Here is a 14,094-nt window from a genome sequence, read left to right on the forward strand (position 1 = left end):
AAACAAGCCTTTAAAACACATTTGTCAGATATGACAGGTTAAGCAAGCAATTTGTCCATGAGGAAACGACCTTGTATCACAAAGCATCAGATTACTAACGTGATGGTGAGAATTATTTTCGTTATGACAAATACGATTGCTCTTCAAATCGGTCAGTAAACATCAGTTATTAAGTGAAGGCGCTGCCTCAATCGGGAATCGTTATAATCCAATACTGCCCATATTAGTACCGATGTGCAAGACGTTGTGATTCGGACAAGTTAACGCTAAAAAAACAAAGACAGATATCAAACAGGGAATGCCACGTACCACAATCGCAGCCTCCCCAAAACGAAACCTACAGCACGCAGACGTGCACACCACAAACACACACACATACACGCGCACACACACAAAGCCAGCACACGAGGACAAAACGAACAAACAAAGGAACACAGTGGGGCACCGCCTTGGAACGGTCAGTGGCAAAACCACCACTGGGGAGCTTAAACCGGTTTATGGTGCGCACCCAACCTCACTCTTACCCCCACCATGTTCCAAAGACACGGGACAGTGTAAATAAAAGTAATCCCCTCCAGGTGAATCTCTAACACACGTAATGGAAACAATAAGGCATGGCATGTAAAACACAAAAATGCTCGTGTATAAATATATAAAAAGCAAACCTTTAGAACCAAAAACATATGTACTCAATGCCTTTTCAGAAGACAGAGCAACAAGAGAAACACCCTTAAGGGCCCGACGAAACAGGCCAGAAGACAGATATCAAAACAGTTCAGTCCTGGTAGGATTTAAAAACTGCTTATCATAGAGTCCTCCCCCACTTCCGTCAGACACAATCAAAGAGGGAAGCGTAGTGTCCAACTGTAAACGGGTTGAACACTAAACCTGCGGTATGTCTCAAAACAGTTGGGTCGTAACCTCTTTTAATAAAATGTTTTTTAATTTTGCCAAATACAATTGGAAAATTACCATGACCCAAGATCTTACGAAGTTTGTAAACCACATACCCATAAAAAACGGGTTTAGAAATACCTTCTCGCAGAAGTGTCTTTAAATTACTATTGAATTTTAAAACTAAATCAGAATTACGATAGTAAAATTTAGCAAAATATTTACGCAATTTGTAATAACGGTAGCCTTGCTGAAGAAGTTTACTTGTAATATATAGCCTGAATACGCACAAGAAAAAAGGCATATTCTTCCCCAAAAAAATCCGAAGTCTGCCGGAAGGACACACACAGATCATTTCATTACTTCGACTGTTGAAGTCATGGTCTCATTTATTCACCTGAATTCAAGTTCTGCCCAGATGTAAAGGTGCACAAGCTTGAAAGATCTCCACTCACTTGTTTGTTTGATATATCTGATGTAATCTGTATCTGATATATTTTTATACCATTTGGAAATTTATCTGAAATTTTCTAAACAAGAAATACAAAAAAACGCCATAGTGTTCTTAAAAATAATTTAGTTTAACGGAGATCAAAATGTATTTCAATGCAGCGCAGCTTAACTTGTAGATCCCTAACTGTCATTGCAAAGTCATTGTATCGCAGATTTATATAATTCTTTATATGTCATAGTGTCCTATAACATAGATATAATAATTTCACCAATTGCCATACTGTACTTTAATATTACACGTAGCTTAACGCAGTTCTGTTTTGTAGCTATAAAAGATAAAACGATTCAGTCAGTTGCTTGCCATGGACATTTAACAACGTAAATTAATGCACAATACATTGATATTTAGCTTTTTTACAGATCAATGTCAGAAAAGCGTTAGCGCATATACATTTCGTGTGCTAATAAAATGTAACGTTACGTAAAATTTGTCCGGATGTAATGTGTTGCTATAAAAATTTAAGTTTAACTGAACCTTCATATGCCTTGTTATCATTTAAACCAATCATAGAATTTTGTAAGACTGACGATGACACAAATCAAAACATACCAGTTCTCATTTATTTTATGATTCATCTGTGAAATATTGGAATATATCAGTAAGATCGGATATTCTTTGTAAAATATATTCCAATAAAGATATAGATGTACATGTATATAAATAACTATACTTACAAAAATATATTTGCTCTATCGTAATAAAATGGGAAAAGAAAATCTGGAAATTTCATAGGACTATTCGACAATTTTTCAACATAGATACATGTACCGTGACTCACATCATACTGACTTCATGACACAATCGCAATATACGTGACGTTGCGCGGGTAAAATGAATATAATTTTGTTAAAACCATTGAAGATTATAAATAAAAAGAAAATTTGTTTACATTTACATTTTCATTCGTTGTTGCGCCGTAAAATATATTTTGACCTTACACTGAAACAAGCAAATATCCTCTATATGATAAATAGATAAATAAAAATACGGTAGTAAATAAGTAAAAATGAACATAAAAGTTCAGATTACCCTAACAAAGCAATGCGTTTCTTGAATAAACGCATGGAATTACCCGTATTTCATTAGAATAAAGCCTTATGTAATATACAATACAAACAAAATCTTTGAAAACTTGCAATAGTTTTCTATAAAATTCTTTGTAAATGAACACTCCTTGTGAATGAAGATAGTGGACAGTATCTTGTCTCGTTCCCTTTTCTTAGTTGTCTGTTTTCTTTATCGTTTTCAAAGTCTTCTTTGTCTTTTCACAAGTCTTGTTTGTAGCTATAAAATAAAACATTTCAGTAAAATCAAAACTTTGTTAATTGTTGTTGCTATAATACTCAAATACTGTCCTAAAAAATGTGTATTACATTTGCCTTTGTTCAATGCAAGAACAAAATCTTCTGGAAAATGAAAAACCTACGTCACATCTTACCGTTGTAGAAATCTAATTGTGTATCGAAGATTGAAATAGAAGCTTGTCAAAATTAATATCAGTAGGCAACCATTTGATCATCAGTAGTGAGGAATTGGAGACAACTATCCGTGGTTTTTGCTTAATCGTAGCTTGATGTTCTCTGTCGAGGTAGCGAACAATTACAAACCACAGAAATGCATTACTTAATCCTTAATTTGTGTATTCAGTATTCGTTCTTCTATTTGCATTGACTGAAACTTCCAAAGCAATGCTATTGACAAGTTTAAAAATTAAAATAATTATATTTTCCTCAAGGTTTGGGTAGGAAACATCATTTTCTGTATGTCTAATTTTTAGCAGAGAAGCCTTTCATATATAAATGCAACAATTTCATATTATTATTAGGAAAATATATTCTGGAAAGACAATACCAGAAGCATTCTACACAAATACATTATTATAAAACTATTGGAGCTTTTTGTAGATTTAAGAATGGTTAACCAATGACAGGCAAATAAGATAGGATATTCTTGTTAGCGCAAGAATAAAACGTATAAGGAGTACTATACGATTTAACAAGAAATAAATATTGTTTTAAAAAGAGTGACGTTAATGCCGTCCTTGCTCAAGAGATCACAACATTATTGACTGGCAAGTTACGTAATCAATACATACCTTTAGGAATAGTAGTACAGATACACCAAATGCAACAATTAGTATCATAGTTAGAACAACGAGTGTTACCATAGCAACAGTAAAATTCACACATTCTCCTTGTCTTTGTTCATCTGTTTTATCTGCAATATTGTTGTGAAATTGGTTTATATTAATCAACCTAAGTTCAGCATATTAATGTACATGCACTAATATTTTTTGTCAGAAAGGTACATATACTACACATCATGACCTAGTAGTTTCGGCATCTGCCTCTGAAACGGAAGGGCGAAGTCTCGAATCTCTATTCAATCCAGGTAACTCGCCGGAAAGTTAATAACTACATGTGCTAGCCATTTCCTTTAAAACCGATGCCAGGAAATGATAAGATAGGTGAATGTCGATAGGACAAAGGCGTCTTATAAGTCAAAATGGTTGGCCCTTTCTGAGATCTGACACACTAATAAACACATACATCCCTTTACTTATAGATTAAATACAAAACAGAGGCTCTGATGTAGTTTGATTGTCATTGGTTTTTTACTGTAGTATATGGATGTTAGACCTATTTCCAGTATGTCCGATTGTTTCTTTATGTTTGTGTTTATTGCAGTGATAAAGGTACCTCATCTTTCTGTCCAGTCCGTATGCCCATGTTGTAAACTCAGTTCTCGCCAAATGCAATTAGTAATGTCATGTTTGACATAATAGTGTTTCGTTTTCTGATCTCGATTCGTAACCATTAAAGAGTGTTGTTGTAACCAATAGTTAAATGGGTTTCATAATTAGCTTCCTCAGATTGTTCTTCAGTGGTTATAAATTTTAACATGTATTTTTAGCATGCCAGAAGACGTAAACTATTAATGCAATCAATTAATTGGTTTAATTGGTTGGACTCTTTTATCAGTTGTTACTAAATTATAATGTTAAAGAAAAAGAATTGTGTTTAGGAAAATAGCAACTTGATTAGCTGCTGTTTACTTGAAATCTTCCAAAACTAAACTTATTTCATTTAAAACAGGGTTTGTTATGAGCAGTCTAACATAAGCTTTTAAAAGTGCAATTTATTGTATGCTAGTTATTTTAATGTAAGCAGAGGAGGTAACCACTGTGCTTACAAATGTTCATCAGCACTAAAAACAATTCTTGCTTACCCCTCTTTGTGTTAATGGTTAATGATGTCTCTATCATAATGTCTGGATATTCCTTGATTTGTGTTTTGTTTTCAGACCTTCTACGCCTCTTCCCATTAGGATCATAGTCAATGAACTTATTTAAGCAGCTCTGTAATGCGAATATATACAATATGTCATCCGGAATTATTACGTTGACCTTTCCTCTAAAAACAAAATTAAGCAATATACAACGTTGACAAATGTACAGGGTATACTTTCATATACATTATGTATTTAACAGTTACTTTCAAGAAATTTATGCAATTGCTCTCTTACTATTTTTGTTATGGTTTTCGTAATGACGATGAAAATGTCAAAATATATGTACATTTAAAGTTACTGTAGAATTGAATTCAAAAATATATTAAACTTCCGCACGCGCACATTTACGCAATTTTGTGCACTGAACGGGTCATATACATGCATATATAGACATGCATAAAGATAATGCAAAGTTTTGACAAAACGTTTGCCAACATTGAAAATATATAATAACACACATAATCCTTGATTTTTAAGAATTTGGGTTTAAGACACATATCAGCTAATGAATTCAATTCTTTGACCAATAATTGTCGTACAAACTTCAAATTGGGTACATAAGTTTGGTAATATTGCATAATTTAGTATGATTTTTATGTCCCTCGCTTTTTAAGTACATGTATAACAAGTAAAAGATACGTAATTCCGGATCTCTTCTCATAGATCAAATTTAAAAGGTACACTTATCATATCTAATTCATTAAAAATATATAAACTATACAACAAAAACGTGTTTTGTTTCTATCATGGCTGTTACGGGTGAACGACAGAACGAAAAAGGCATTGACAGTGAACTGTGAACTGTTTTAATCAAAGTCTACTTTCACAAAGACGAATATGATTTATGTACTGTTCTTCCAAAATAAGGGGTGGTGGTGCAGCTTTAATGTATTGAAAATGACAGGCTGAAAATTAAACAGGCCATTATTACAACCATCAACGTGACAAAACAACAAAAGATACATTTATGAAGAAATTTTAAAAGTCAAATACATATTAAGTAAAATGACAAATATCATGGTTATAGCTTGATACAGTATAGATTAAAATAAGAAATATATGCGGCTAATAGTAAGAAGGTTAAACAATGTAACAACATTCTATATCTGCTGCTTACAAAAACCAGTTATTGTATTATATTTCGTGTAAATACACTGTCACTTAATACGGTTTGATTAAAGTTTTTAAGGTCTATAATTCCAGCCACTCATTACTGAACGAAAAATTATGAAAAGGTGTTAAAATCCTACTCACATTCGTACATTTCGAGTTTTCCTTGAAATTTTGGTTCCTACAAAAACCAACCGTACATCGGAAATAGATTGTATTTGGCTCGCCAATAATCCAGAATGCTGCGTCAAGCTTACCCGACATCTGTACAAAATTATAGCTGGACGCACCTTGGGAACTATCCTCGTAGACCTTTTCGAAATTATCCTGAATATAAAATGCTTTACCTGGTGTAAGTGCTGCCGGTACACATCTACAATAAAACAGAGCGATTTTAAAGTAGTATTGTTTATATATCTATGTAAATTAAAGAAAGGCCGTTAGACTTCATCGTAAAATCATGTACGATCAACTGTAAAATGTTCAGGAAGGCAATTATATGTACGAAGGTAGTAATTTGATATGCCTCAATGGTCCACGGAATTATGTAGTCCATGTCAATATTATAGTGCCATTGTCCTGCCTGGTAAAGGCCATTTTCCTGCCAGATATAAGCTTGGTTTTTGTTTCATGGTAAAGAGGCATGTCTGCGGATGGTTTTAAGCTACGTTTAATGCCTAAAACGTTATGTCGAAGCTGTTTTGTAAAATGAAAGTGAAAGTAAGTATTTTTTAAAATTCTATACCTTTTACAAATTTGTAGTCTTTCCCTATGATGCATTTAAATACAAAGTCAACATGTAATTTAAGTAAAACTTTTCAAAATCGACCCGAATAGTATTTTCTGACTCACTTTCAACTGAGGTGTGTTTTGAATGGGCCAGTTATTTTATGTACAGCCTTATTTTCCCACAACTTTCTTTCAGTTCTTACCCATTGCTTCCAATTAACTGTCGTCTTCGATTTGTCCCCTCTGTACTCCCTTCGCTGTCATCTTTAAAGTGGGCATTATTTGCCACAAAGCAGTCTTTAACATACACACCATATGGTTCAACTCCAGCTGAAAGGTGAGAAAAAAACAATTATATCGTAAGGTAAATATGAAAATGAATGCACGTTGACCTTTATAATTATATATATATTAAACTTTATTGCAAGCTCGCAGAATAATTCAAGCATATGTTTCGTTAAAAACCAAACAGCCACAGCAATTAATGCTTTGTCCCCTCAATCTGCATTCATTCACAAGTTAATTCATGCCAATTAATTTGACTGGGCGAGTAGCTCCAGTCTCTTATCTTCAAACCACTTGCCTCTCACCGATGTGGGTTCAAAAGTTTTGGGTGTGGAATTTGTTTATGTGAGGAAGGCTGATGTACAGTGGTCTGTGGTTCGACCCAGGTACACGCCTTTGTCGAGCGGCACCTTAGGTCATCTTCTGTCATTAAAACCTATAGAATGACTGCATGACCTATAATTGCACCGGTGTGATGATAAATCCTACAACGCTATATCAGAATATTCCCTGTGATAGTCTGAAAGTAGAAAGTCAATTGATCTCGTAACATTAATTGTTGGAGGGAACTTACAGTTACTTGCGGGATACCTGCGAATATACGAAGGGACTCTAGTAGTGTTGTTGAGGTAAAATGCCGCCATTACAAACTTGACCTACTGGTGGTTAAATTAAACAAGCATCTGTTTTTTTCGAATGTTACTAATTCCTTAATCATTATGTACACAGGCCTTAACAAATACCAGTAAAGCTAGGTGATCCATAATCGTATCCAACTCCTAAAAATAGATCTTGTCCCAAGTCAACCACGGTACCAAATGGAATTGTCGAGGAAGTATCGGTTGGATTCCATCGACGTGCGTTGTTGACAAACATATCGACCCTGCGTCCACTTATCTTTTGGGGTTCATAAGACGGTATTCCACTTTACAGAGAAACATAAGTTTAGGTATTAATATACATCACCATTTTCAAAGGTCATGAAAGACCATAAGGTTTGAACTGTTCTGACAAAGAACATTTTTGTACTAAAATTTTCAAGACTCCTTTCGTTTACACATCATTATATAACCAACAGCATTTAAGGTCTCAATTCAAAACAAGTGTCCTCTTTTGTATATCCATTATGGTAAATATTAATGATTGATTACCAACAGTTAATAATGGCACTTCTATTTTTTTCTGCAGCTACAAATGTAACAAATCGACAGTGACATGCAGTTAACAAAGACTTAGGCATTTACTATTTTAATGATTTAATAAACAAGTTCGATATAGACATATTTAATGATGTGTATGCGACATGAGTTTTCACAATGTAAGATATCTATTTTAACTGCGTTTCTAAAAGTCATATACTTATATGTTAATACATAATTTTGAGACACAATGCAACTGGGAATATAAATACACCAGAATGGAGAAAGTGCATGTTGTGTTTGTAATACGGAATATATCTATTTCAAATTATTTTCTATTCATTTTAAAAATCACTGTCAGACAAAGAAACAAACCATTGAACTTAACGTCAGTCTTAACGAAATCAAAACATCTTCGCGATTGCCTATTCTTACCCGGTTTTGACACTATTTGAAATAGAATTTGGCAGATCTTCATCACTACACGTGCCTTGAAGCACAAACATCCCAGGTTTGAGAATGTCTGAACCATGTTTCTCAGCCCTGTCGTACAGTAAAACGGCAAAATGTATGACATCCGGTGACTAAAATAAACAAAAACATACTGAGATGCATGATTGTTTATTGTAATCTTCGGTCTGGTGACAATTTGTCATAAAGTGCGTTTGAAAAATAATCAAAATGTTAGAATAAATGTCTGTATGAAAAAGAAACGTTTAGTGAATGAATAGTCAACATGGCAGAAATCATTTTTGAAACGTTTTGTTAAAATTTCAGATTATATGTTATACTCATTAAGTGAATGGATTGATCTTTTCACCCCAAAAACAGTATTGCTAGGTGATCCGTAGTCATATTAAACTAATACAAATATGTTTTCTAATGTCAACCACGCTACAGATTATTTGAGGACAGACCAGACTACACATCACTTCATTGCTCAGACTTATGAAAGGAAACGTCACATGAGCAACCGTATAGTATTTCATGTCACTGTTTGCAGCAGTGAAGTGATATCGGTTATATCGGTGTTTCAGCGCAAAAAAATAAATAAGAATGATATTTATGGAAACAGTTTTAATCGTTTCCATGGCTTTTTACATCTACGTATGTATATTATGTACGTCAACCTACTCCTGAAACCAACGTCATGCCACAAGGCATTGTACCCGCTTTGTCACCGGTCAACGTGAGACAAAAGTGAAATCCCTCTAAGTTAGTTAGAACTCCTCTGCACATAGGGCCTGTTTCTTCTACTACAGTTCGGGACGACAAGTAGGCATTGTAGTTAAGAAACACATATCCATCAAAAGCTGGGAATTCAAAAACAATTGTCATTTTAAAGCCGCTTGTTCCATTCTCGGTTTGCTCACAGTATGTTAACTCTGAAACGGAACAATAAAATTGTTGAAAGTAAATCAAAAATAGAGATTATACATTGACTACTCCTAAAAGTCTGTTAAAACCCATTTCGTTTAAGAAGATTTTGCAAACTAACCGAGAAATCTTGCGTTTTATACCTATATTTGCAAATTCGAAGGAGAACAAATAGAGTATAAGAATATAGATGAAATTTCTTATCTCAACATATTACAAGTAGCCTAACTTTTGGGTCAGTTTTCAGTATCGTGTACAAAAGCTACTGCAGTGCTTACCATAGCAAGTATCCTGTGGCTGTCTGGACGGCCTGCAGTTCTGTTGAAATGTCCTTAAGTTATCGGTTGTAATGTCTGAAGCTAATATGAAAGGAGAGTGGTTATGCAGTGGTCATATGAATCCTGTTCATTTAGAAAACTATTGTTGTCAAGCTTAATGTGGTAATAATAGATAACATAAGCATAGATACCCTAATATAGGCATAGCTTATTTTGTATGTGTTTTCGAAACGATACTTTACGAAAATACATGTAAGTTAAACACAAATTGCAGGCTTGAGCCAGTATTATATACTGAACAGCTTATTCAACTGTTTGTTGCCTATGCTTAGCCATACTTACCACATGTTGCTAAGAACTCTGTTTCTGTCATAGTACACGGATTCAACAGGTAGTCGTTGGTGTAATCGGCATCTATCGGCGCAAGAGGTACATCGACTATATTATCTACAGAAGATGTTTCAAAGACATTATTAGTTACACTGTTTGTTGGTGACAGGATACGGGTTATACACTGTCGATGAAATCCATATCAGGCGAGAGCGAAGCTCGAGCCTGATATGGATTTTCGAGACAGCGTATATCCCGTATCCTGTCACCAACAAGCCGTGTAACGATTTTATCTTGCCGACTACCCTTTACTTACATGCTATAATCAACACAATTTGTAAATTTACAAAGCTACTTACAGTGCAGACTGGAATCCTACAATCATTTGTTTGGTCATCATGTTTTGTTCATATTTGATTTACACCAGCCATAAAATGCACAGTGACCTGATTTTTTGGTTAAATCACAAAACACAAAAGCTCATTTACACAGGTTATGAACTGGTTTAGATCAGAAACACTAAAAAAACTTCTTGTTCCATCCCTTCGAAAGTCACCAGATTTCACGATGTCACAAATGTCTTGATACTTTGGCTTTCATCCCGTTTCCTGTTAAATCATTCATCTTACACGTAGATTAAATGATCCTACAACAAAACTGCTGAGTAACAAATATGTCAATTCCTTTTTTTACGATGATTTAACTTAAAACAAGATTTCAACGTCCGTTATCCCATACAGAGTTATTCCGCTTTTACGGCTAATTTTGTCAAACTTCATGAGCCTCAACTTAGATATAGAATGAAATCGGCAAGAAAACACTAAATTTACTCTCGGAAACGATACTATCGTTGGAGCTCATAAATAATCTGACTTGATTCAATTACGCTAGCAGTGTGGCAGCCATTTTGTTTTGATCAAAATTCATATCTGAAATATACTAGCAGGATATGGAATATATCCTGTCTCCACGTGACGTCTATTGACCAATAGGAATGCAAGAAACTTGTAGGAGGCAAGATAATAAGATATATCCAGAACACAAACATTGCTATATCCTGACTTAAAAGAAATGCAGAACATAGGCGATAGAAAATAACTGACTGATTGATTCGTATGTAGTAAATGTTACAGGCAATTCATTAGATTATTTTAGGACAATGTATGTAAAGAAGTTCCAATATTCAAAGTAAGCTACATGATCACAGTTTACATGATTCATTAATTAGCAAGTTTATGAATGAAATGTGTATCTTAGATACTTTGAAAAGTACTTATTGCTTAATGTTTACCAAAAATGATAAAAAGGGCCGATTTAAGTCCATGTGAAATATGTGGTTATATCCATATGAGCCGTGCCATGAGAAAACCAACATAGTGGCTTTGCGACCAGCATGGATCCAGACCAGCCTGCGCATCCGCGCAGTCTGGTCAGGATCCATGCTGTTCGCTAACGGTTTCTCTAATTGCAATAGGCTTTGAAAGCTAACAGCGTGGATCCTGACCAGACTGCGCGGATGCGCAGGCTGGTCTGGATCCATGCTGGTCGCAAAGCCACTATGTTGGTTTTCTCATGGCACGGCTCATATATGTATAGTTGTAAGTAGAAACTTCAGATATACCTCTTGTTTTGAATACGTATATTCCTTTCATCCAGTTTCCACAGCGACAATTGGATTTCTGGTGAATGTTACTGAGAAAGGAAATACCATTTCCAAAAGGACATGCGGCCGCCCATTGCCGATCATAATTAACGGTATACAATCCATTTATAAATCCCTGGAACCAAGTAGCATTTATATTTTCATGATTAAAACAAATACTATGAAAAATACAAAGATGGGTATTTATAATCACACCCCGTTTCATTCAGGTACATATTTTAAATTAACACAAGAAGAAGTGAGTTATCATCATAATTGATTATATGAAAATAATAAGCATTATGACTTTTTTACATTAATGATGTTCATTCGGTGGAAAACATTTCGAAATTACACTCAAACTTCATCCGGATACTGGTCAATATACACCACGAAGACAACCATACCGACGAAGTTTACTTACACGGCGTAAAAAACACATAGACAAACAGCTCTTACCGTCTGAAAATCTAGACTTGAATATGTCAGATTCAGTTGATCATATAGAAATATGATGTATGTCTCCCGGAAGTCATCGTCAAAGTCGTCATTTATAGCAACAACTGCCTGGAAGTGATACGTCTCCTATAAATAGAAACAAAGCGTACACAATTTGTATATTTGATAATGATTAAGTGAATAGACCGCTCAAAGCACACCAGTGTTAAATTCTTCTACTGAAATTAAAGTATAAATATATATTATATATAATATCTGATGAAAATACTGACAAAACATACCCCGAAAAATTCATCTGAAACTTGCCACGTGACTATAAGCGCTTCGTTAATGACAGTAGTGCCTCTGTTGTTAGTACCATCAATGTCACAATCATCTATAATATTCTGTATGCGCTCAATGTCACACATAGAGTTCCCCACAACGAGACTGTTGCTGTTTAAAATGACGTATAATACACAAAATAAAAGTAGATATTTAATCCTTACCCTGCTAAATTTCAATAATGAACTTGTCCATCTTTCAGTTTGGACAGCACCATTAACTATTAAAAGTGGTGTTTACTATAGATTACTGACTGAATGTCGAACAGTGCAGATCATGATCAGACTGCACGGACAGCATCAGGCGTGTTTCGCAAGATAAGGGTGAAAATAATATTATACCAATTGTATTCAAAGTTTTACTATGAAATGAACATTATACTAAATTACCCACCGTTTCGCACAACTTCAGCCAATATTAGAAATAATGTCAATATACAAAAGTTTATTAGAAATACCGCTATATATTGATCATCCCTATTAAATTATTACTACCTTGCAATCTGAACAAGTGTGAAATAAAAAATGGAAATGACTGTTCAAAAGTTAAAGCGCTGGTAATCTTAAGTTTGCAACAGAATGCACCTTTTTTTAATTTATTATCTAGCTGAAGATTTAAAAATGGATTATAAGTGATGTAAAACAACAGTTATCTAACTATTGCAATAAAATGTACAATGTACATTGTTATCTACTACCTGGCGATTTCAATAACTATCCAAGAGTAATGTTAACACACTTGTAAGTTAGACATTGCAATAAAATACACACTACAATTTATTGTCAACTTTCACTGTTCAAAAGTCAGTCACTGGTAACCTAATTATTGCAATAAAACGGTTGAATACACAGCCATTTGGCAATGTGTTTTTCTGTACTGGATATTCAATCTTATTTCTCAAGGAGAAGCTACAAGCTTTTAATAATTATGTGACAAACACAAATGTGTATAAAGAGGTTGCAATACCATTTATTCCAATTGATGTTGCTCAACAAGTCTATAAATGTTAAATCTCACTTTCAGTTTACTTACATTGTATGTTTGTATACCTGAACATATTTGATCTTCGCATATGCTTGTATGTATAGCGATAACGTAAGTCTTCGAAAAACTGATCTCCAAACCAGAGGGGTGCCGCATACGACTGGCTTGTGTCGTCAAAGGCTGAAAAAAATGAATTGGCGAAACATACTGCTCATTCAGTTCTGCTCTAAGTTTCATTGTAGTGGCGAAACACGAACGTTTAATGTTACTGGCCATGAAGAAACACGAACTTATAACGTTGTTGACTATGTACCCCACTGTGTCTTTCACTGGGTAATCTGGAAATTTCGAAAATTTCTGTCAGCGCTTTTAGTGTCTTATGTTTTCTGATATTTCAAACGAAGGACGGTTTGGCTTTACATTATGGCTGTGTAGATTAAAACATTCCTGCGTATTGAAATAAACGTTCTCTAAAATTGATCAATTTGTCGGTTCATTACCCTTGAATGTGAACGTTGACGGTTTGAAGTAACCAATATGTATCGCTACTGCTTTATGACCACTCGTAAAGACACTCGGCAATTATCATGCGGTTGTGTATTGGCGTTAACTAACTCAGCGTTCATCGGTCGTAAATTTAGCCCAACGTGTTCACAAGTTTCCATAAAATAACTCCCCGAAGAATGCCTAAATAATATACAAAGAGTATTTGAACTATTATTTACTGGACCATAACCT

General features: G+C 34.4%; 1 protein-coding gene across 1 annotated transcript; it reads right to left on the reverse strand.

The window, feature by feature from the left end:
• Positions 1-1,515: 1,515 nt before the first annotated feature.
• LOC128552533 (uncharacterized) lies at positions 1,516-13,848 on the reverse strand. Its single transcript, XM_053533580.1, has 14 exons — positions 13,422-13,848; positions 12,330-12,483; positions 12,049-12,174; positions 11,569-11,725; positions 9,960-10,064; positions 9,618-9,698; positions 9,097-9,347; positions 8,398-8,546; positions 7,567-7,748; positions 6,742-6,868; positions 5,954-6,182; positions 4,637-4,766; positions 3,504-3,625; positions 1,516-2,692 (listed from the first exon to the last, which is right to left on the reverse strand). The coding sequence occupies exons 1-14, from the start codon at positions 13,442-13,444 to the stop codon at positions 2,654-2,656; spliced, it is 1,875 nt and encodes a 624-aa protein (XP_053389555.1). The 5' UTR covers positions 13,445-13,848; the 3' UTR covers positions 1,516-2,653.
• Positions 13,849-14,094: the final 246 nt, after the last annotated feature.

The sequence above is a fragment of the Mercenaria mercenaria genome, unplaced genomic scaffold (genome assembly GCF_021730395.1).
Source record: "Mercenaria mercenaria strain notata unplaced genomic scaffold, MADL_Memer_1 contig_2879, whole genome shotgun sequence".
In the NCBI taxonomy this organism is placed as follows: Eukaryota; Metazoa; Mollusca; class Bivalvia; order Venerida; family Veneridae; genus Mercenaria; species Mercenaria mercenaria.